This window comes from Ipomoea nil, unplaced genomic scaffold (genome assembly GCF_001879475.1).
Source record: "Ipomoea nil cultivar Tokyo-kokei standard unplaced genomic scaffold, Asagao_1.1 scaffold0642, whole genome shotgun sequence".
NCBI lineage: Eukaryota > Viridiplantae > Streptophyta > Magnoliopsida > Solanales > Convolvulaceae > Ipomoea > Ipomoea nil.
The window spans coordinates 1,576,578-1,599,794 of NW_017617070.1; the positions used below are offsets into that span (position 1 = coordinate 1,576,578).

The 23,217-nt window shown below is 30.3% G+C and overlaps 1 protein-coding gene and 1 long non-coding RNA gene across 6 annotated transcripts in view; one reads left to right on the forward strand and one right to left on the reverse strand.

The window, feature by feature from the left end:
• On the reverse strand, window positions 1-20,557 carry LOC109174664 (3-ketoacyl-CoA synthase 11-like). 5 transcript variants are annotated; one of them, XM_019323944.1, is made up of 4 exons: window positions 4,435-4,529; window positions 2,601-2,684; window positions 1,513-2,450; window positions 1-831 (listed from the first exon to the last, which is right to left on the reverse strand). In XM_019323944.1, exons 2-4 carry the CDS (start codon window positions 2,614-2,616, stop codon window positions 202-204), a joined length of 1,584 nt encoding a protein of 527 aa, XP_019179489.1. In that variant the 5' UTR covers window positions 2,617-2,684; window positions 4,435-4,529; the 3' UTR covers window positions 1-201. The 5 variants fall into 5 exon arrangements, with proteins under 5 accessions (XP_019179489.1, XP_019179488.1, XP_019179492.1 ...); XM_019323943.1 differs by having other exon boundaries at window positions 2,583-2,684; XM_019323947.1 differs by lacking the exons at window positions 2,601-2,684; window positions 4,435-4,529 and adding an exon at window positions 20,552-20,557.
• Window positions 19,447-23,217, forward strand: part of LOC109174666 — a 9,360-nt gene continuing 5,589 nt past the window's right edge. Inside the window, exon 1 of the long non-coding RNA XR_002053144.1 lies at window positions 19,447-19,926. This is a non-coding gene — a long non-coding RNA (uncharacterized LOC109174666). The remainder of the gene's footprint in view (window positions 19,927-23,217) is intronic.

Here is a 23,217-nt window from a genome sequence, read left to right on the forward strand (position 1 = left end):
AAAAAAAAAAAAAAAATCCAACAAAGTAGACACTGAATTCTCTCTTGGCCTTGATCCCCAAAAACAATACATCCAGAACCAATAGAACTTCAACAGACTATATATATAGAATGCGTTTAATATCAATCTGCAGATTCCAATGCAGCTGGAGTTATTACCCACTTATTACCATCAATCAGTAGATTGTTATCATACATAGTTTTAACTGGGAAGCTGTACAGGGAAGTTGTGAATCTCGTCCATCCATAGATTCTTCTCCTTAGCAGGGTCTATAGTCTTTAAAGCCATCCAAACCGCACTGTTACACTTGAACCCAGACCCAAATCCTATCTTCCATGCCCTATCACCCTTCTTAACCCTTCCCTTGGCTTCCATATATGCGAGTTCGTACCAAAGCGAGCTGCTCGAGGTGTTCCCGAATCGGTAGAGCGTCATTCTTGAGGGCTCCAAGTGCCAGTCTGAGAGCTGGAGGTTCTTCTCCACTGCATCCAACACAGCTTTCCCCCCAGCGTGGATGCAGAAATGTTCAAATGCCAATTTGAAATCTGGGATGTATGGCTTAATTGTCTTCATCTTCAACAGCTTTCTTGCCAGAAATGTGGCGAAGAAAAGCAACTGTTCGGACATGGGGAGAACGAGAGGAGCCAAGGTTGTTATGTTGGTTTTCAGAGCTTCCCCGGCCACGGCCGTGAGGTCCTTTGCGAGAGAAACGCCCATCTCCCCATCCCCATCTTCTCTCTGGTACACGCAGGAATAGCATTTGTCATCGCTGCCTTTGTGGGTTCTCACACTGTGTACCAACTGGTATTTGGATCGTCTTCGATCAGATGCCTGGTGTAAACACGAAAAAAATTGAATATATTAAATTCAAATCCAATATTTTGTTTACAATGTGTATTTTCAGGATCATTGATGATCTCTGAATAAGCTTCAAAACTTTTCAGGTGTTTCTGAGTCATTGTATGATATGAAGACTTTTGGCTTGCATGGGCGGTTTAACTAATTTTTTACCAAAGATCAAGGATTGAGTCTCACTAGTCAGCAGTGTGGGAGAACCTCTCAAAACCAGCAGGGCTCCTTGTGCCAAGTAAATAAAAGTCTAACCTATGTTTGTCAGTTGAGTCACCATGGATTGCGGTGTGGGGCTCTGGGGTGGGCGATTCCACCTTCTTCTCCCAAATGGTTGAATCTTAACCCTAAGAGCCCCGCACCCCAACCCTACAGAGTATTTGGGAAAAGGTAAATTAAGATGATTTAATGGCTCAGCCAACATGGTCAAATACTAGTATGCACAAGAGATCTGCCCGCTTTGAGCATAATCCCCACACTAGCACCGCCTAACTTCGAACATTTGTCTCTTCTCCTAAATAGTTCTGGGCGATTCCACCTTTGTCACAAGGATATGAATAGTTTTGATATGTTCAAACTATTTTGTTATTATCAATTAAATATATACTCAAATATATCAATATTAAAAAAAAAAATCTTTTATCAAATTTTCAGTGTCTATACCTTGTTAGAAAGAAGAACGGCAGCCCCGCCCATCCGGAACAAGCAGTTGGTAAGCAACATTGATTTGTGGTTGCCGAAATACCAGTTGAGGGTGATGTTCTCCATGCTTAGAACCAAGGCATAAGTGTTAGGGTGGACTTGCAGAAGATCTTTAGCCAGATGGGTTGAGATTAAACCAGCACTGCACCCCATCCCACCCAGATTATAACTCAAAATGTTTTCCCCAAGCCTGTAATGGTTAACAATCCTTGCAGACAAAGAAGGGGTGGGATTAAACAAGCTGCAATTCACAACCAAAATCCCAATATCCTTTGGCTCAACACAAGTTTTATCAAGAAGCTCATCAATAGCACCAAACATTACCATCTCAGCTTCTTTCCATGCCTCTGCCATACACGGATTTGCTGGGATTCTGATAAGAGCGTCAGGGAGATAAGTCATATCACTCAGCCCAGACCTTTCAATAATCTTCCTCTGAAACTCAATGTTCTCATCGGTGAACGTTGTAATCGTTTGTGTCCTCACCATAAACCCCTCCCTTGAGCACGTGCTACCATCTTGTGGCTTGTAGCATGAGAAGTTCACTAGGTAGACGGGGCGAGGGCGGGCGAGGGAGTAAAGGGTGCACAGAAACACCAAGAGTGTGGAGCAAATGATGAATGATGCGAGATTGGATCGGAGATGGTGATCCGAAAGGGCGTATAGATCTTCCAGGGAGAGTGTGGAAAGGTGAGCAGCAAAAGGGACAAGCAGGGATGACAAAAATAGGGGTACTAGGATGTACATTCCGTGGGTAATGAGGTAATGGTACCCAAGTTTCACATACTTCAGTTTTACAGATTGTTTGAAATCAGGCAGCTTTCTGGAATATGTGGTTTCACTCATCTTCTTCTCTCTCATTGAGGAAGTCATTTTGGTTCGTTTAACAAGTTCTTCACCTGCCCAATTAATCAAATTCAATACGTTTCTAACACAATTAAATCCTCCAATCAACCAGCTACTATAATGTGTATGTACAGAATTCATACTCTTAAGTACAAAATTTAATAATACGGAGTACAAAAACTCACAACATAAGATACACGCACATGCACCAGGATCCATAGTATGGTACACTGTGAACCTGTTCCATGGCGTAAAGATTGTCCAATTGGGTGGTCACATGATTAAACCTGGGTGGAATGAAAAATATGTTATTGACTTATTATTATGTGTTTTCAATTTATCTACATACACATTATTTATTAATTGCAAACACATAATTTTTAAACCAAGGTCCACAATGCAAGGTGGACACTGATCCATGGTATAATAATTGTTTTTAAGCCGCAAAGGTCCGTATCTAAATAATAGTTATTGCGTGGACCATGGTAACAAGTCCTTAGAAGAGAAATAAGAACAAATTTCAGCTTTAAATTTGGAAAAATATAACGGATCAGATCAAATTTGTTAAAAATAACGCGGTAACATTTTTGTAATTATCACTGACTTTACTATGCAAACTTGAACACTAATATATGTAATTCTCAGAATATTTCAAGTTAGTACATATTAGAAGATCGCACTTGCAAAAAATGCAAAAATGCATTGCACTTAGGTTTTTGATTTAGAGTTTATGACTAAATTTTTTGTTTTATTTAGTTTAGTGGTTAACTTTTTACTACCTAATATCAATCTAGCATTTATTGTTTAGATTTAAAATTTTGTTTTTTATTTGTTGATTTTATAAAATTTACCAGGTTTGCATATTTAAGTGTTCAAATTTGCATAGTGAAGTTGATGATAATTACGAAAATGCTACTGTGTTTTTTTTTTTTTTTTAATCTGATCAAATTTGTCAAATTTTTACAGATGTAAGGTTAAAATTGGTTCTAATTTATCTCCTATGGTACTATTTTCACATGATCCTTAGCCTATATATATATATATATATATATATATATATATATATATATATATATATATATATATATATATATATATATATATATATATATATATATATGTATGTATGTATATGCAGCAACGGATCAAGAAATCTTGTCAAGTGGGGGCGAAAGATTAAAACTAACAAGATATTTTGAAAAAAAATTTGAAACACTTAGGGTCCGAGTCATAAATATTGTTGACTAGAGATGAAAAATCAAAATACATCAAGATAAAAAAAAAATTTAAAACAAATATAAAACATAATTAATTAGATAAAATAATTTGAATGGGAAACACATTATAAATCACTCATCTCACTAATAATATTTTTTTAAAAAAAGTTACAATATTACAAATAAAAAATTCAATTAGAATTCTCACTATTAAATCAAGTGCTTTGGGATTCAAACTATTGAACATTTCATAATATATTATATATTATATAAAAATAATGGTCTTACCATCTAAGCCAAATTAAATTAACCTTTGCTTAAATTCTTGGTATATTTAATATATATACAATATATATGGGGTGTGGGAGTGGGTGCAGCTGCCCCACCACTGTATATTTGAGTTGTTGTTGTGTAACCTTTGCGTGTATATATATATATATATATATATATATATATATATTAATATGAAAAGTTAGTAGGTTAGCCTGCGGCCCGCATTTTTGTGGGTCAAAATATTTAGGTCTTAATCCGTTTCATAGTTGGACGGTTTAAGATTAGTCCGCGAGTTTTGATTCATTTTGACACTCCAAACAATAGTTATCAATTTCCATCTATGGATACTCCAACATGCAACAAAAGACAAGTAAAAAACTAAAAAGAAATGTATAAGGCAAAACTTTCAGTCTGCATGCACAATATTAAATTTATCATGATTTCATGTTTAAATTAAAATAAACACTGGTTGCTGAGTAAAGATTAAGAAACCCCTAAAATATACAAACAAACACCTAAAAGAGTAGACCCAGATCAAGAAACCAACCTTGTTCAATGCAGATTGCACAATATAGTGTGGGAGGGAGCTGAGCTAGACAGAAAGTGAAGAAGAATATAGTGTGGTTTCAGAGACTGCTTAATCAGTGCATGCAGTCTGCCGTTTACAGTGATGAATTAGTGTTTTTTAAGGTGTAGTAGTTGTTCGCATAACGTAACGTGGGACCAACTTTTCTTTTTAAAAAAAAATAAAAATTTCGGTTTCCTTCACGTGAATTCGTTCACGATATATATAATACGGAAAAACATCGTTACAATGTGATAAACATCTCTCGAGTAGTAAGTGCCGTACAGGCGGCACAGCTAAATGATACAAACCAGTACATGCTGCCACACTATTAAATTTTTGAAATATGTCATATTCTTAACAATATTATATATTTTTCTGTTGAACAAAATGTATAATTTTAGCCAAAATTTGTTTAATACCATCTCACGGATAAGATGTGTCGGACAAAATGAAAATATAATACTTATATTAAAAAAAGAGTTAATACCTAAAATGGTCCCTCGACTATGTCATAATTACCAATTTGGTCCTCAACTACCATTCTTACCCAATTAAGTCCTCAGCTATGTAACTTTTACTCAATTAAGTCCTCAACTATACAATTCTTACTCAATTTAGTCCTCAACTATACAATTCTTACCCAATTTAGTACTCTGTATTAATTTGACTGTTTGTTGACTGTCAAAAGTCGGGATAAAATTATAATTTTACAAGATTTCTCCTTCCTCTCCATTTAGCAGCGCCAAACCATGCAGCAATACACTCCGATCAGATTTCGATCGTAAAAAAATCGTTGAAATCAAATTCATGGGCTATCCGATGCACAACCACTACTTCGATACTGACAGGTTTAGAACCCAACCGGAGCTTATTACTACATGGTTTAGCGCTGCTAAATGCGGAGGAAGGAGAAAACTTGTAAAATTACAACTTTATTTCCACTTTTGACAATCAACAAACAGTCAAATTGACAAAGGACTAAATTGGGTAAAAATTGTATAGTTGAGGACTTAATTGAGTAAGAATGATAGTCGAGGACCAAATTGGTAATTACGACATAGTCGAGGGACTATTTTGGGTATTAACTCTTACAAAAAAGTAATACTAATAAGAAATAAGTAGTTTGTTACTTACCAGGACTATGTGGTCCAATGGTACCCGGGTTGGACTTCTATTTGGAAGGTTGTGAGTTCAAGCCTCAATTGAGGCGTTATTAGCTCTTTGTGTTTCAGTAGGTTGAGAAAGTATATGAACACATACTACAATGTAATGGAACTACTAGCATTCAAAAAAAAAAAAGTAGTTTGTTACTTATAAGGGACACGGTACGTAAACCACAAAATATAATACTTTTACATTTTTTTCTCAAAAGTATTACACTTTTCACTAACAAACACTTTATTCATGAGTAGTATATATTACATTTTTCAGTATAAGTATTACATTTACATCTTGACCCAACCAGTCTTGTAGATAAGGATCCGTGAGACGGTCTCACAAGAGAGTCACTTGTAATTTTAATATAGCAAAAACTTGTGTGAGACTATCTCACGGAACCTTCTCAGTGAGATGGATCAAGTCAAGATGAAAATGTAATACTTTTGTTTTCAACAAACAATTATTGGTACTGGTGAATAAGTCGATACACAATATATATATATATATATATATATATATATATATATATATATATATATAATATTTTTATACGAAAATATAGAATTTATTTATAGAAAATTAATTCTAATCAATTTTGATACAAAACCAAAATAATATATATATACAAAAAATATATATATTAGCGAAAATAGAGATTTATTTTATGGAAAATAATCTCAACCAAACTAGTACTTAACTAGTACCAGTGGATTTAATTTTTTAGACAAATTAATCCACGAGTTTTTTGCACTTTTAGTCCCACGACTATAGTGGCACTGGCAGAATTGATCCACGACTTTTGAACCTTGCAATTTTAGTCCACGATTATTAATTTTTTTTGCAAAAATGGTCATTCCGGCCACTTTTCCGTCAAAATTTCACCGGAAAAAAAAAATTCTCTATTTTTAGTCGGGTTAAAATTGACATTTTACTTATCTCAAAAAATTAAAAGAAAAAAATTGATATTTGACTACATACAATATTACTGCGTTACATACTACTGCCCCAGGCAGCAGAGTACATGTACCACTTCAATGCTGCTGCCGGATAACCAACTAGCCCGGGGAACGCCATGTCCGCTCCGCCGCTTACTGACAGCCCTGCCTGCTCCAGGAACTCCGCCGCCTGCGGCAGTAGTATGTAGCCCAGTAATATTGTGTGTAGTCAAATATCAATTTTTTTCTTTTAATTTTTTGAGATAAGTAAAATGTCAATTTTAACCCGGCTAAAAATGAAGATTTTTTTTTTTCCGGTGAAATTTTGACAGAAAAGTGGCCGGAAGGACCATTTTTACAAAAAAATCAATAGTCGTGGACTAAAATTGCAAGATTCAAAAGTCGTGGATCAATTCTGCCAGTGTCACTATAGTCGTGGGACTAAAAGTGCAAAAAACTCATTAATCCACCATACTTGGTACAAAATCAAGAAACCCTTTACAATGCCCCTTGGCATAAACCTGAGCAATCCGTACAAATTTACAAAAGTGTTAGCCAGAATTTCCTTTTTTTTTTTTTTTTTTTTTTTTTTTTTTGGTAAGACAACGATTTTGAGAGAGGAGTAGTGAAAACAATGATTTTGCTAGTTCAAAATCAGCAACCAACAATTCTACCCAACACCTAGGTGTTTATATAGGATATCAGAATTAAATAGCACTAATGAATAACACATAAATCCAATTTAATAATTGGATAAAAACGTTTGAAACGGTCATACTTATTATCAAAATAATATCAACGGTTATAAAATTAATATATAATTAATTCGTATTGACCATAATAAACTGTTTTAAAATACCTGAATGGCCGAGAAGTCGTATAATTTAAACAAAAAGTTTAATGTTTCAGAACTTTTGAATTGGGACCGGAAACTGCACCCAAAAAGTGCCATTAGCACCGAATGGTGCTTATCTTCACAGCACTGAATGGTTCTACAAATCCCAAAACTTCAAATTAAGCTTTCAAAGATTAATCAACATAATTAAACTTGGTATAGTGCTTTCAAAATAGCACTTAAAAATGATAATCTTAATTACCACTTTACTTAAAAGCTTTAGTTTTTACTTCTCTCAAATAAGTTCACTTTGAGAATCAATTTCTCATTCACCTATTACTAATTTTGAGTGTACAATATATCAATTTCTTCGTCTCACAGCGAGTCAGCGAAGAACCCGAATCCAGTTTGACCTAACCCAAATCAGAAGTGGACCAACATATATTTGTACCACAAAATAGCCACTCATAAATTGTCATTTTATGCTAAAAATTCCAACAATCCCCCACGTGAATGAAATTTGATTTTCGGGACGTGGAAAAATGACACGAATGTGCTCAACGGTCGATCCCTACATAGCATAGGTAGGTGTTACCCTTTGAACCTAGCCTTGTGAAGATATGTTTACTCTACTGGCTGTACAATCGAACTTGTGTAGGTGATGACACATCACACACAATAACCTTCCAACCTTTGTTCTGCTCTCATGGGTGTGCCCGTTTTGGTCACGGGTCACCTTCCTAGATCTACGAGATTTTCTAAAGAATTGAGCCCAATCAATTCTCCTTTGAAGCAACCTCACTTTTCTCTCACATAGGTGATTCTTTTCGAGTATCCCGCATGCTCACGCATGTCAACCGACATTCGAATCATTAAACCATCAACGTGCTAGCTTCGTGTAATACCCAGTTATTTTATACGTATTATTTTGACATAAATATTATTTTATGAGACCCAAAACTATTTTAGACTAGTCTACTATTATTTTATGGCTATTACTATTACTTAAACTCATATTACTAATCTATATATATATAAAAGTAAAATCCTCCTAGCCAAATTTTCCCCCCAAAACTTAGAGGCATTTTTGTAATATCAAATAGGGAAAATGGCACTTTTTCCCCCTGTGTTATATACTTATAGCACTTTTTCCCCCTATATTATTTAAGTGGCAATTTTCCCCCCTGATATATTAAATGGACATATTTACCCTTAAAATAAATATTTCCTTTATTTTACTTCTCCAACAAATTATAACCACAATTTGAAAAAATAAAATACATTAATTGTTGAATTTAGAATACTTTAAAAATAAAAAAATAAAATTTTAAAATAATGTTTGAACCAACAGTTCAAATTGGATCCGAAATTGTGAAACAACGATTCAAAATAAAAACCAAATCGCGATTATATATACTTATATGTGAGAGTCAATATAAATGCGAAAAAAACATACACTATTTGCAAATATTATAATTCTAATTTTAAGCTATTGCTAGTAGTTGTTCTGATTTGAACCTCTGGTTCACGGTTCAGAATCTATTTTTTTCCACTTCACAATTTTAATAAACGGAAACCCAAATATTGGGTTATGTTATGAATCATAACCGAATTTTTTTTTATTTGATTGCTATAGTGTTCGGTTCAGTTCGAACCGAACCATGACCATCCCTACGTATAAACAATAATTTGTTGAACAAGAGAAATAAATAAAATATGTATTTAAGGGTAAAAATGTCTATTTAATATTATCAGGGGGAAAAACCGCCACTTTTATAATAATTGAGGGGGCAAATGTGGATGCATGAATAACTCAGGGGGAAAAAGTGCTATAAGCATATAACATAGGGGGAAAAAGTGCCATTTTCCCTATCAAATATTTAGACAAATATGGCATTTTAATAATATTAAAGATTTTACCTTTCTTGAGATCTCTTACCATTTTATAATTTCAATACTAAACCCTTTTGATCTCATCCATTGTGTATAAATACACCTTATATGACCATACACAACCCCAACTAAGGTTAATTATTTTATTGATTTTTGTTAATCATCCTGTGATCTTCCACAGTTGAGGTTGATACGTGATTTGCACTAGTGAGGTTTTCATTATCTTAGTTTCTTTAATTTTTTATTCTTTTTGGGTTTTGTTTTGTTTCTATTCTTTTGTATTTTCTGATTTTTAAACAACAAAAGTGGTTCGTAAGAAAAAATGTTGATATATTCTTTTCTTTTTTTGTCTATTTTTGTAGAGAAGATACGGATCTAGAAAGATTGATCGGGAAGCAATAGACTTCTAATCATCATGTGATCTTCCACAGTTGAGGTTGATACGTGATTTGCACTGGTGAGGTTTTCATTATCTTAGTTTCTTTTATTTTTCCTTCTTTTTGGGTTTTGTTTTGTTTTTATTTTTTTGTATTTTTTGATTTTTAAACAACAAAAGTGGTTCGTAAGAAAAAATGTTGATATATTCTTTTTTTTTTTTGGTCTATTTTTGTCGAGAAGATACTATACGGATCTAGAAAGATTGACCGGGGAGCAATAGACTTCTAATCATCATGTGATCTTCCACAGTTGAGGTTGATACGTGATTTACATTGGTGAGGTTTTCATCATCTTAGTTTCTTTTATTTTTTTCTTCTTTTTGGGTTTTGTATTGGTTTATTTTTTTGTATTTTATGGTTTTTAAACAACAAAAGTGGTTCATAAGAAAACATGTTGATATATATATTTTTTTGTCTTTTTTTTTTTTTTTTTTTTTTTTTTTTTTTTTTTTTTTTTTTTTTTTGTGGAGAAGATACAGATCTAGAAAGATTGATCGGGAAGCAAAAGAGTTCCTTGCTTATCAAGATGATAAAGTTTTGTGATCGAGGGACGAATTATGTGTATATGTAAATATATATAGACTTATAGAGGGAACCATACTAAGAATACGATAAAAACCAAAATGAAATTAAAAGCATTTTTTAGTTGTCAATATATCAAAGCATTGGACTTTATTTCGATTCAATTTCTCCGTTTTTAAAGTGTACATTTTTTGTAATAAGAGAGTAGTTTGTCTTTCCCTTCAAGGCGTTTTTCTTGCCATTTAAATTTTTTTTTTTTTAGGAAAAAAATGATTAAGTACTGTGGCTTTTTTTTTTTCAATAGAGTATTATTTTGATTTTATTCTTCATTTGACATTCCTTGATATAAAATCACTTTACTAATGTAAAATAATGTTATTGACTTACCATGTTTGCTTCGATATGCTAAGCCATTTAAAATTTAATACGGAGTAAAATTTATAATTGTAATACTTCCGTAATAATATTGAATAAATATTAATCATATGTTTAGATTTAATAATATATTATATTAAAAGAATTATTTATTAATTTAATATAGTGATGGTTAATACGGGTAAACCATATATAAGCAATATTTTACCTTAAGAATATTATACCTTAATTATAAAAATTCTACCTAATAATTTTAGTATTAAAAGTCATACAATAATTACCATAAACAATATTTAATAATTGCCAAATTCTATTATGCAATAAAAATTACTATTATAAAATTTTTTGTAATATGGACACATTATTTTTATTTAATTATTTCAATTTAATAATATTATATCTTATGTATAAAAATTCAAATAATACTTTTAGTACTATTGAATATTGATTGACTAACAATTATTTTAATTATTAAGGCAATTAATGGATATTTCGATTTAAAAAGTTTTCAAATATATGAATTATACATAGTAGCATTGAATCAATTAGTAAGAAATTATATTAGGTAATCTAATAAATAACTTACTTTTTAAATTATATCTCATCTTTAATCTTTAATAATGAATATTTTCTTAAAGTATATACATAGACTATGGTTATCAATATAAAATTAAAAGTATATATATATATATATATATATATATATATATATATATATATATATATATATATATATAATGGATAATATTATTAGTACAAAATAAGTTATACTTACCTTAATAATTAATTATTAATATTATTACCTAATAATTATATATTGTTACCTTTTTCAGTGTAATTATTATGGTAATTTATATACATATATATTTTTATACTTAATGTATAATATATTGGCATGAAAAAAATTATATTTATCTTAATATATAATTAATTTTTAATATAATTTCCTTATTTTTATAAAAGATAATTAATTTAATAATTTTCTTTCATTATTTTGTGTGATTATTATGGTAATGTATTTAAATTTTGGAAGAGATTATTACAAATATTATAATTAATATAAGTAATATAATTAATGAAATTATTATGGTAATTGTCACAATATTTGGTAATTGTAATTAATATAATTAAATAAATTGAGAAATATAAGATTTCTTCCCTAGAAATATTTGTGCAATTTAGTTAAATTACAATTAATAAAATATGAAATATAATTAAAGAAATGAAATTATTAAATTAACAAAACATGAATATTTCTAATCATACATACACTTATGCACTATAATAATCATGCAAAATTTAAATGCAACTTTTTAAATTTTTAAATGTAATTTTTTAATTATAAATCTATCAATATAAATTATAATTAATGAAATTATATTATAGAATTTTCCTATTTTCATTTTAATAAATATTATGTGTATATAAAATGAATTATACAATCATATAAGGAAATGGGTCGGATTAGAGTTTAAATTTATTCATACAAATTTTAGAATTTACATTTTTTTTTATAAAACTAATCAAATGTTAATGTTAATAATAATAATAAGAATTTTAAAATCAGATTTATAAATTAAGTATTAGGGTAATAATTAATCTATATATATTATATATTATATTATTATTATTATTATTATTATTATTATTATTATTATTATTATTATTATTATATAAAAACAAAATCATCCAATTTCATTTTCCCGCCCAATCTTTTGTAGTAAAGCTTATTTGGTAAGTAAATGTCTAATGGAAATTAAAAAAAAAATCTATTAATTGGTAATATTGCATAATTGGTAACATTATGTATGGTATTATATTCTATAATATAATAATATAATTGATAATATTATTGTTCAAGTATAATAAAAATCCTATGTAATAATGTAATAATAAAAAAATAAAAATAAAATTAAAATAATAACAATAACAATAACAATAATAATAATAATAATAATAATAATAATAATAATAATAATAATAATAATAATAATAATAATAATAAAAATAACAACAAATTTAATAATCCAAACGAAACTATATACAAAATAAATTTAAAATTTAAAAAAAAAAAAAAAATAAAGAGAGGAAGAAGACAAAGGTGGCTTCCCTTTGTAAATGATGTGGGATCATTTTGATTCCACATTGAAAATGTTTGGAAAGATGAGCTCTTAAACTCCTCTATATAAGAGGGGCATTTACAAACATATAATTGCTTGCCCATTAATATGGACAAGTATTGAGAAGTCCAAAGACTTTTTTATTTTTATTTTTTTATTTTTTTTATTTTAGTACTATTAACCTGACAAATTATGCTGTGGATATGTGTCCACCTTGCAATGTAGACACAGTTCAAAAATTGTTCATAATTATTAATATATAATTCAAAAAGTTATGAACATATAGTTCTATAATTATGAACATAGTGTTGTGAACATAATTATGAACATATAGTTATGTAATCATGAATATAGAGATTCAATAATTGTGAACATGAAGTTAAAAATTATGCATATATATCTTTATAATTATGAACATATAGTTCAGTAACTATGAATTTAGAGTTCTGTAATTATAAATATAGAGTTCAATACGTACTTATGAATATGAAGTTCAAAAATTATGAATATATAGCTTTATAATAATGAACATATAGTTTAGTAATTATAAACATAGAAATGTGTCCACCTTGCAAGGTGGACACAGTTTCACAACATAACTATTCGATTGACCCTGTAACATGTAAACTTTCTCAAAACCTATTGAAACCCAACGTGTCAAAAGGCTCTTATTTAAGAAACCTTATCTTAATGGCTTCTTATTTTAGTTTTTTTTTTAAATTTTTTTTTTAAAATTTATTAGGGGGTTTGAGAAAGATTAACCCAAAATGTATATGAGTTGTTTTAGTTTTTAGCAGTTTGGAGCAAATTGTTAAGTTATTAAATAATATTTTTGGTGTTTTGATTAAATATAATGTTAAACAAACGAATTTATTAAAATTTTGACGAATTTACCAAATAATCAGATTACAACAACAACAACAACAACAACAATAATAATAATAATCCAAAAAAAAAAAAACTATATACAAAATAAAATTAAAATTAACCAAAAAAAAAAAAAAAAAAAAAAAAAGAAGACAAAGGCGAGCCACCGGCACCCTTTGTAAATGATGTGGGATCATTTTGATCCCACATTTAAAATGTTTGAAAAGAGAGAGCTCATCTATATAAGAGGAGCAATGAGACTCTTATAAACATAATTGTTTGCCCATCAATGTGGTCAAGTATTGAGAAGTCAAAAGGTTCTTATTTAAGAAGCTTTAACTTTGTCTTCTTATTTTAGTTTTTATTTATTTATTATTAGTAGGGGTTGTGGAAGATTAACCCAAAATGTATGTGTTGTATTAGTTTTTAGCTGTTTGGAGCAAATTATTGAGTTATTATATAATATATTTTTTGATTTTGATATTTTGATGTTTTGATTAAAGTTAAAATGTTAAAAGGACGAATTTATTATAATTTTTGCGAATTTATCAATAATCAAATTACAAATAATAATAATAATAATAATAATAATAATAATAATAATAATAATAATAATAATAATAATAATAATAATAATAATCCAAACAAAACAATATACAAAATAAAATTAAATTTAAAATTAAAAATAATAAGAAGAAGACAAAAGGGATCCACGGGCTCCATTTGTAAATAATGCTAGATCATTTTGATCCCACATTGAAAATGTTTGGAAAGAGGAGTTCTTGAGCCCCTCTTACAAACATAATTGTTTGACCATCAATGTGGGCAAGTATTGAGAAGTCCAAATGCTCATGTTTTATTTTTGAGTACTATTGACCCGACAAATTATGATGTGAAACTATGTCCACCTTGCATGGTAGACACGGTTCCAAAATTGTTCATAATTATGAATATATAGTTCTATAATTATGAACATATAGTTATGTAATTATGAATATAGAGATTCAATAATTGTGAATATGAAGTTCAAAAATTATGAATATATAACTTTATAATTATGAACATATAATTAAGTAATTATGAACATATAGTTTTGTAATTGTGAATATAGAGTTCAATAATTATGAATATAAAGTTCAAAGATTATGAATATATAGCTTTATAATTATGAACATATAATTCAGTAATTATTAACATAGAATTGTGTCCACCTTGCAAGGTGGACACGGTTCCACAGCATAACTATTCGATTGACCTGTTACATATAATATATGTTCACCTATTGAAGCCCAACGAGTCAAAAGACTCTTATTTAATAAACCTTATCTTAGTGGCTTCTTATTTTAGTTTTCTTTTATAAAATTTATTAGGGGGTTTGGGAAAGATTAACCCAAAATGTAGATGTATTGGTTTAGTTTTTAGCAGTTTGGAGCAAATTGCTAAGTTATTAAATAATATGTTTGGTGTTTTGATTAAAATGTTAAACATTTGAATTTGTTAAAATTTTGTCGAATTTGCCAAATAATCAAATTACAACAACACCACGACGACAACAACAACAACAACAACAACAACAACAACAACAACAACAACAACAATAATAATAATAATAATAATAATAATAATAATAATAATAATAATAATAATAATAATAATCCAAATAAAATTAAAATTAACCAAAAAAAAAAAAAAAAAAAAAAAAACGAAGGGGAGCCCGTCCCTTTGTAAATGATATGAGATTATTTTGATCCCACATTGAAAATGTTTGAAAAGATAAGCTCTTGAACTCCTCTATATAAGAGGTACAAACATAATTGTTTGTCCATCAATGTCGCAAGTATTGAGAAGTTAAAAGGTTCTTATTTAAGAAACCTTAGATTTGTCTTCTTATTTTAGTTTTTATTTATTTATTCATTATTTATTATTTATTAATTATTATTAGTGGGTTGGGAAAGATTAACCCAAAATGTATGTATTGTTTTAGTTTCTAGCAGTTTAGAGCAAATTATTAAGTTATTAAATAATATTTTTGGTGTTTTGATTAAAGATAAATTGTTAAAATGACGAATTTGTTAAAATTTTGGTGAATTTTTCAATCTCAATTTTTTAAAATTGTCAATAATAATAATAATAATAATAATAATAATAATAATAATAATAATAATAATAATAATAATAATAATAATCATCATCATCATCATCATCATCATCATAATCATCCAAATAAAACGATATACAAAATAAACTTAAAATTAGAAAAAAATAAGAAGAATGATGTGGGATCATTTTAATCTCACATTGAAAATGTTTAGAAAGATGAGCTCTTGAAAATGTTTACAAACATAATTGCTTGCGCATCAATGTGGGCAAGTAGTGAGAAGTCCAAAGTTTTTTTTTTCTTTTTGTTTAGAAGTAAAGGAAAATTAAGAATAGAAAGAAAATATTTCAATAATAATATTTTACATCATCAAGTAGTAAAGACATATTTAAAAAAAATAGTAAATGTAAATTAAAAATGAAACGAAAATATTTCATTAATAATATTCTACATCATCAAATTAAAATGTAACGGAAATTAGGTAAAAATATCAATACATCTATATTCTAATTGACTGAAAATAAAAAAAAATAATTGACTGAAAATGAATCTAATATTACTAATTGACTGAAAATATAAAAGAAAATGAATATTAATAATTGACTGCAAATAAAAAATGCTCCATAATTGACTAAAAAAAAAAGAAATGGTCAGATCATTGCATTTTAATTAAAAATGGAATGAAAATTAAAAATTAGAGAAAAATATTTTAATAATAATATTCTACATTATCAATAGTAAATGCATATTTTAAACAATAGTAAAGGTAAATTAAAAATGGAACAAAAATATTTCAATAATAATATCTACATCATCAATTAAAAATTGAACAAAAAATTAGGTAAAATTATCACTACATTTGATATTCTAATTGATTAATTGACTGAAAATAAAAAAAAAGAATAATTGGCTGAAAATGAATCTGATATCACTAATTGACTGAAAATATAAAAGGATAACTAATTGAGTAATATTCTACCATTATATATTTTAATCCAAGTAATCCGTCCTGATGGATTGAAGGTGTTAACTCTAGACGAAGATGAACAAGATTGTGTTGTCACTACCAATGTCGTCTACAAAGAGGTTTCAATAATGTGTAAATATAATCGGTGATATTAAGTTTTTTTTTTAATAAAAAAATTGTTATATATCTAGACAAAAAAAAATATATTCCATACAAATGAATAATGATACCAATTCATTTCTATAACTCAGTTGTTAGAGAATGAGCACATTTGCCTAATTTATGAAAATTCTAAATAATGATAAATAAAATCTTCAAAGTTATAGCACCGTATGCGTACATCTAGACATTAGCTATTAATTTGACCAATTATTAGCATAAATTCAAGCAATGATAACATCAAAATATATAAAGGATCCAAACTTTATCTTTAATTGCACTATATAATATTTGATGTTCTAATTTAAATAATTATATATCGATTCATATATTTTTAATATATTACAACAAATTCATTCCGTGCATCGCACGGGTGCAAATACTAGTATAATATAATAACTAATTTTAGAATTCTCAAACTAATATGTTTTTATTAAATAAACTTAAACTTTTAGTATATATATGTTAGTCCTGTACGGTTGAAGTTTTAATATATATGTTATGTATGTTAATAGGTTAATATGTACCTAAACTACAATATATATATATATATATATATATATATATATATATATATATATGTGTGTGTGTGTGTGTATGTGTGTGTGTGTGTGAGCTTAAGCCTAATTGATATATAATTACTACTTGTGCCTAATACTTAATTAACCTAGGTTAGTATTCTGCCGAATGAAAATAAAGGAAACAAAAACCTTGAGAATCTACCTTTCGTTTCTCAATTCCCTAGCTAATCAGCAGCCGATGCCGACCTATTCTCCTTCATCACCAATTCTTCCTTTCTGTGTCATTGGAATTCAGGTAAGATTTATGTTCACTAAAATTCTTTTTATCCCAAATCAAAAATCACATTTCCTATGTGTTTATGTGATTCATGATTTTAATGAATTTGTGATATTTAATGTGTAAAGTTATTTGATTTGATATTATTGATGAAAATAAAATTGTTTAAGGGGTCATTCTAGATGCAAACTATCTGCTCCTATGTGTTATATGATATGTGCAAAATGTTTTACGGGGTGAAGTAGATCTTACAAGCTTAATGTTGAATTTGTGTGTTTCTTTGTTTTCTATTCTTTGATTATTTTTGTAGGAACTCTTGCATGAGCATTGGGAATGAGAACGAGCGAACCACCTTGAGAATTTATTATTTATTAGTTAGTCAGTTGAATTGTTAGTTGTTCTTGTACTAGTACGTACCTTGAGTTGTTTCAGTTAGTTGTTTTTAGCCTTAGCGTTTGGGTATAGAGAAATACCTGAGCGTGGTGGTAGCACTCTCCGTTTCTTTAGTTTTATATTCGCTTCCGCTATTGCATTCGTTTTCAAAAAAAAAAAAAATTGTATGTATTTTTAAGAGTTTCTCTAGTTTGGAAATGGGGGTGTTACACCTCGTGCAGGAGTCACTGTTCTAACGAGGAATGGTAGGGAGTCCGAGATCCCAACAGTGACACGCTTTGTTGGTCCTGGTAGGGTCGAAGGAGAGTCTAGAGGGGGGGGGGGGGGTGTGAATAGACTCTACTACAACTTTGAAAACAAATCGTTTCGGAGGATATGCACAACAGAAAAATGTAAGTTTATATTAGGATAACCTTTGCACGGTTTCTTTATGGAAAATCTTAGGGTTTGGTCGGTATGAATGCAATGCCAGATAGTTAGATATATGAAAGTAAAGAGAAAGTGGGAGAGAGATTTTTATAGTGGTTCGGCTATTAACTAAGCCTACTCCACTCTTCTTCCACAACTTGTGAAAGGGATTTCACTATCACTCCTAGTACAAACTAAACAAGCTAGCTTCTTTGATCACTAAGCCGGACAGCTACTTGTGTAGGTTTTTCAACTCCTCGAGTTTACTCCGCCTCTATCAACGTCTTCTTCAGAGTTGAGGGTTGGAAAGAACTGATGATGTTCTCCAACTTGTGAAATCTTGACTTGATGATGCTTGAATCTTCGATTATAAATTGCAAGATTTCCTTGTGTTGTGAAGGCTTGAAGTCTAGATGATCTCTCTTTGGAAATGCTTCACAACAACATGCTAGTTTGAAAGCTTTTGGATGACACTTGTTAACAAAGCTTTTATAGATGAAGATTGAGTGAAAAACCAGCACCTTCTTCAGTGGTGAAGTGAGGTATTTATACGTGAGGAAAAATTCATTCGTGGGAGGGAGATGAAAATTCAAAACTATTAACCAGTGTGTAATAACCACTGGGCATGAAGCATTTAATTCGGCTGTACTGTGTAGCCGTTGGTTGCAAAAGTGGTTTGTCCTTTTGTCCTTTTTCACTGACAAAGGTACTAATCATTTAATGCTTCTTGTTTTTTGTGAATGTCATTCGTAGGACTCCTTTTGTCTAGGATGATTGCCCAGCTGTGAGACATAGACTGTGACACCCCGAAAATTCACTCTTTAAACCCAAATTAATTTCTTAATTAATTCCTTCTTGCTTTACAATTTCTTTCTTAATTTCCCCTTTGAAATTACTTAAGGAACCTAGTTTGACCAATTCCTTAGTCTATTAATTTAGTCAATTAGTGGATCTTGTGCTTTATTTCTTGTACTCTAGACTTTAATTTCATTCTTGTCTTTATGTGGAAAGAAGGGGCCCCTTCACTTCTCTGGTCTGAGACGAAAACGGGAAGCGCAGCAGCATGAGTCGATCGGGTCAGCCTCCGAATCTCAAAAAGTACATGGACAAGAAACTCCAAATTAAGATGAATGCCAATCGCATGGTAGTCGGGACTCTTCGTGGGTTTGATCAGTTCATGAATTTGGTCATTGATAACACTATGGAGGTTAACGACAATGAAAAGAATGATATTGGCATGGTGGTTATTCGGGGAAACAGCGTTGTTACTATTGAAGCATTGGAGCCCGTTGCCAGATCGTAGCGCTAGTAGCTACTGGTGCAGTCAATCACCTTGTTAATTTCATCTATGTACCAATGCTGCTGCTTTGTGGAAGCATTATAGGTCTAGTACTTTTTGTAAGGTTTCCAAAGTATTGAAGCAGAACAAGTTATCATATGACTGAGCTGAATTTGATTGCTATTATGTACTTTGGTGGCAATGGATTTTAATTTTTAGTTTATCTAGTAAAAAAAAAAAAAAAAAAAAACCTACCCTAACCTAGACACCCCAAGTCATTTTTCAGGATTTCTCCTTCTTTCTACACCCTCCTTTCTTGCTCTCCACTCCTCCTTCTCTCAAAGAAAACCCCTAAAGTTCATCTTCACATTTCTTCAAGAAATGCAAGCCAAGATTCCAACTTTCTAGTACTCCAATACAAGAAGTGGTAAGATCTATCTTCCCACACCTTTCCATACAAGATTCCTCCATCTCTCTCTAAATCTTCTTTTATCTTGTTGGGTTTTCGGAGTTCGTAGAAGATCTAGTGGTGGGTGAGTTGCTAGGTTGATCTAAAGGAGCTTTTGGTCTTGCTTTGAGGTTGAAGAAGGTGTTCTTAGGATACAAGAGGTAACTCATGCTCTACAAAACCTACTTTATACTTGCTATGATGATTCTTGATGTTCTATTGATGTTCTTAGCATTCATGAGTGAAATGATGCATATTCTTAGACTTTTTGGTCTTGGGATCTATTAAACGAAAGATTGTCTTTATCTTCTGTTTTCCCTTCTAGTCAAGTGATCTTTCTTATCATTTGAAGTTTACACGAGAGTTAGATCCTTCCATGTTTCAGTCTAAGTTGTTCTTTCGACCTTCTCTTGTTCTTCTCTTGATCTTCTCTGAGTTGTGACTACTTTCGTCTAACATGAAATATGCAAAATAACGAGAGTAAAAGAGGGGTCTACATTCCTAGTAAGTTTGGTATCATCAAAATCTAAATACATCTGTTCCTAACACGCTTCGTTCCATAGTTTAGTTGTCCCATTGACCCTAGATGCAGCTAGGTTGAGTGTCTACTATAGAACTTTTATTCCATGGGCTTTAGAGACATTCCTCGTGCCAATTTCTCAACAACACCTTTGCTCAACCCTTTGGTTAGCGGATCCGCTATATTATCCTTTGACCTTATGTAGTCATCAACAGAGATAACAGCGTACCATTGTGAGAAACTGTTTAATGGTATTATGTTTACGACGTATAGGTCTAGACTTACCATTATACATATTTCTCTGATCTGTACCCTTCCAATTGCGGCTTGACTATCACAATGCACACTAATTGGAGGTACGGGTCTATCCCAACAAGGAATATCCTCAACAAAAAGGCATAGTCATTCAGCCTCTTCACAATATTTGTCTAAGGCTATTAGCTCTAATTCCATCATAGATCTGGCTTTCACGGTTTGTTTCGAGGATTTCCAAGAAACCGCTGCACCAGCTAACGTAAACACGTAACCACTTGTGGACTTAGAGCTCTTAATATCCGACATCCCGTTAGCGTCGCTATACCCTTCAAGTACAGCAGGATATCTCGTATAGTGCAGTCCCTAGTCACGAGTATACTTCAAGTATCTCATAACTCTCATTATTGCCTTCCAGTGCGCATCACTAGGGTTACTTGTATATCTACTGAGTTTGCTAACCGCAAAGGTAATATCAGGCTTGGTACAACTCATTAGATACATCAAACTTCCGATAATCCAAGTGTATTCTACTTGAGAGATACATTTTCCATGATTTTTGGATAGATGTACATTAGTATCTAACGACGTCCTAGCCACTTGATAATCATCCTTATTAAACTTTGCAAGAATTTTATCAACATAATGAGATTGGCTTAACACGAGAACATCCGGTCTTCTCACGATTTTAATCACGAGGATTAAATCCGCCGAACCCATATCTTTAATGTCAAATCTCGAATTTAACATGTTCTTGGTAGATTTGGTCATTCGATCGTTACTACCCACGATGAGTATATCATCCACATATAAACAAAGAATGACATAATCGTCTATCGTTTCCTTAACGTAGACGCACTTGTCACTTTCGTTTATATTAAACCCATTGGTTAACATCACATGGTCAAACTTCTCATGCCACTGCTTAGGCGCTTGTGTAACAACCCAAAATTTTATTTTATAAATCCAATTTTAAGAAATTCCAAAATAGCCATTTTCACTCCATTAAAAATTTTCGCGATCAATTGGTGTTTGAATAAATTATTTTGGACACATTTTAAATTAATTCAACACCAAAATTCCTTTTTAATCCAAAATCCTAAATTTTCGGGTAACTCGCGTACCAAGTTTTAAATTGAGAAACCAATCTGAGTGAAACCGGAAGAATTCTGAGAAGCTTTAAACAAGTGTTCATCTAGAAAACTTTTTGATAAAATTCCTTTTCAACCCCAAAGTATTTAAAATAGCAATTCTAGCCCTTGGGTCCATGTTGCTAGGTAAACCACAAGTACCCAAGAGCCTTTGCCTGATGCATTCTTTAGCCAATCTTTTGCCATATTTACCCTCCACCAATCATCGTGGATTCTCCTAGGGTTTAGTGCTGTTAGGAATTTAGCGGAATAATGCGGAAGCGAAGAATCGAAAATTGAGAATTATAGAAGTTAAATAATAGGAAAAATATATAAATGACAAATAAATAATTAACAAATGGAAAATATAAAATATATCATAAATATATCAAAAGAGAATATAAAAGGAATATATATATATATATATATATATATATATATATATATATATATATATATATATATATATATATGTATATGTATATGTATATATATAAATCTACGTGAGGGAGAAAGAAAGAAAGAAAGAGAATGAATTCAATAATTAATATTGATGAGTAATGAACAAAAACAAAGCAATTAGACTAAACTATTTATACAATGCAAATAAGAGAGAAATGTCATGTTGAGAGGAGCAAAACATGGAGAACGTGCAGAGCAAAACATGGAGCAACACTGCTAACGGTCGAAGGAAAATGTCTTCATGGATATGAGCCACACATTTATGTCCTAACAATCTCCACCTTGGATCAAATCCATTGTGGAAATTAACAACTGGAACAGCCGACTAAACTCAAGCACTGCTTGAACTTAGCAACAGGAAGAACCTTAGAAGTTCGACGGGAGATTGTTAGGATACAAAATTATTTGTGGCTCAAATCCAATAGGACAACATGTTTTACCATGGTGCTTCTTTTTCTTACATGTTTTCCTCTTTCTTCTCTCCTCCTTATGCTTGCCGCATTAGGCTCTCTCTTGCCATGTATAAATAGTTTAATCATTTACTTTGTATAATTGCTCATTTCAATCTAATTCTACATCTTACTTAATTTCTCTCTTTTGTCCCACATATATATACATATATATTCTTTGTCTCTCTATTATATATATATATATATATATATATATATATATATATATACTAGTATTTCACCCGTGCGATGCACAG

What these genes read in the sequence shown, in the direction of transcription:
- LOC109174664 (XM_019323943.1), bottom strand. Translation starts at nt 2,616, where the DNA reads ATGGATCCTGGTGCATGTGCGTGTATCTTATGTT. An exon ending in ATGTGCGTGTATCTTATGTT is followed by an intron (nt 2,451 to 2,582) that starts GTGAGTTTTTGT and finishes TTAATTGGGCAG; the next exon opens with GTGAAGAACTTGTTAAACGA. An exon ending in CCGTTCTTCTTTCTAACAAG is followed by an intron (nt 832 to 1,512) that starts GTATAGACACTG and finishes TGTTTACACCAG; the next exon opens with GCATCTGATCGAAGACGATC.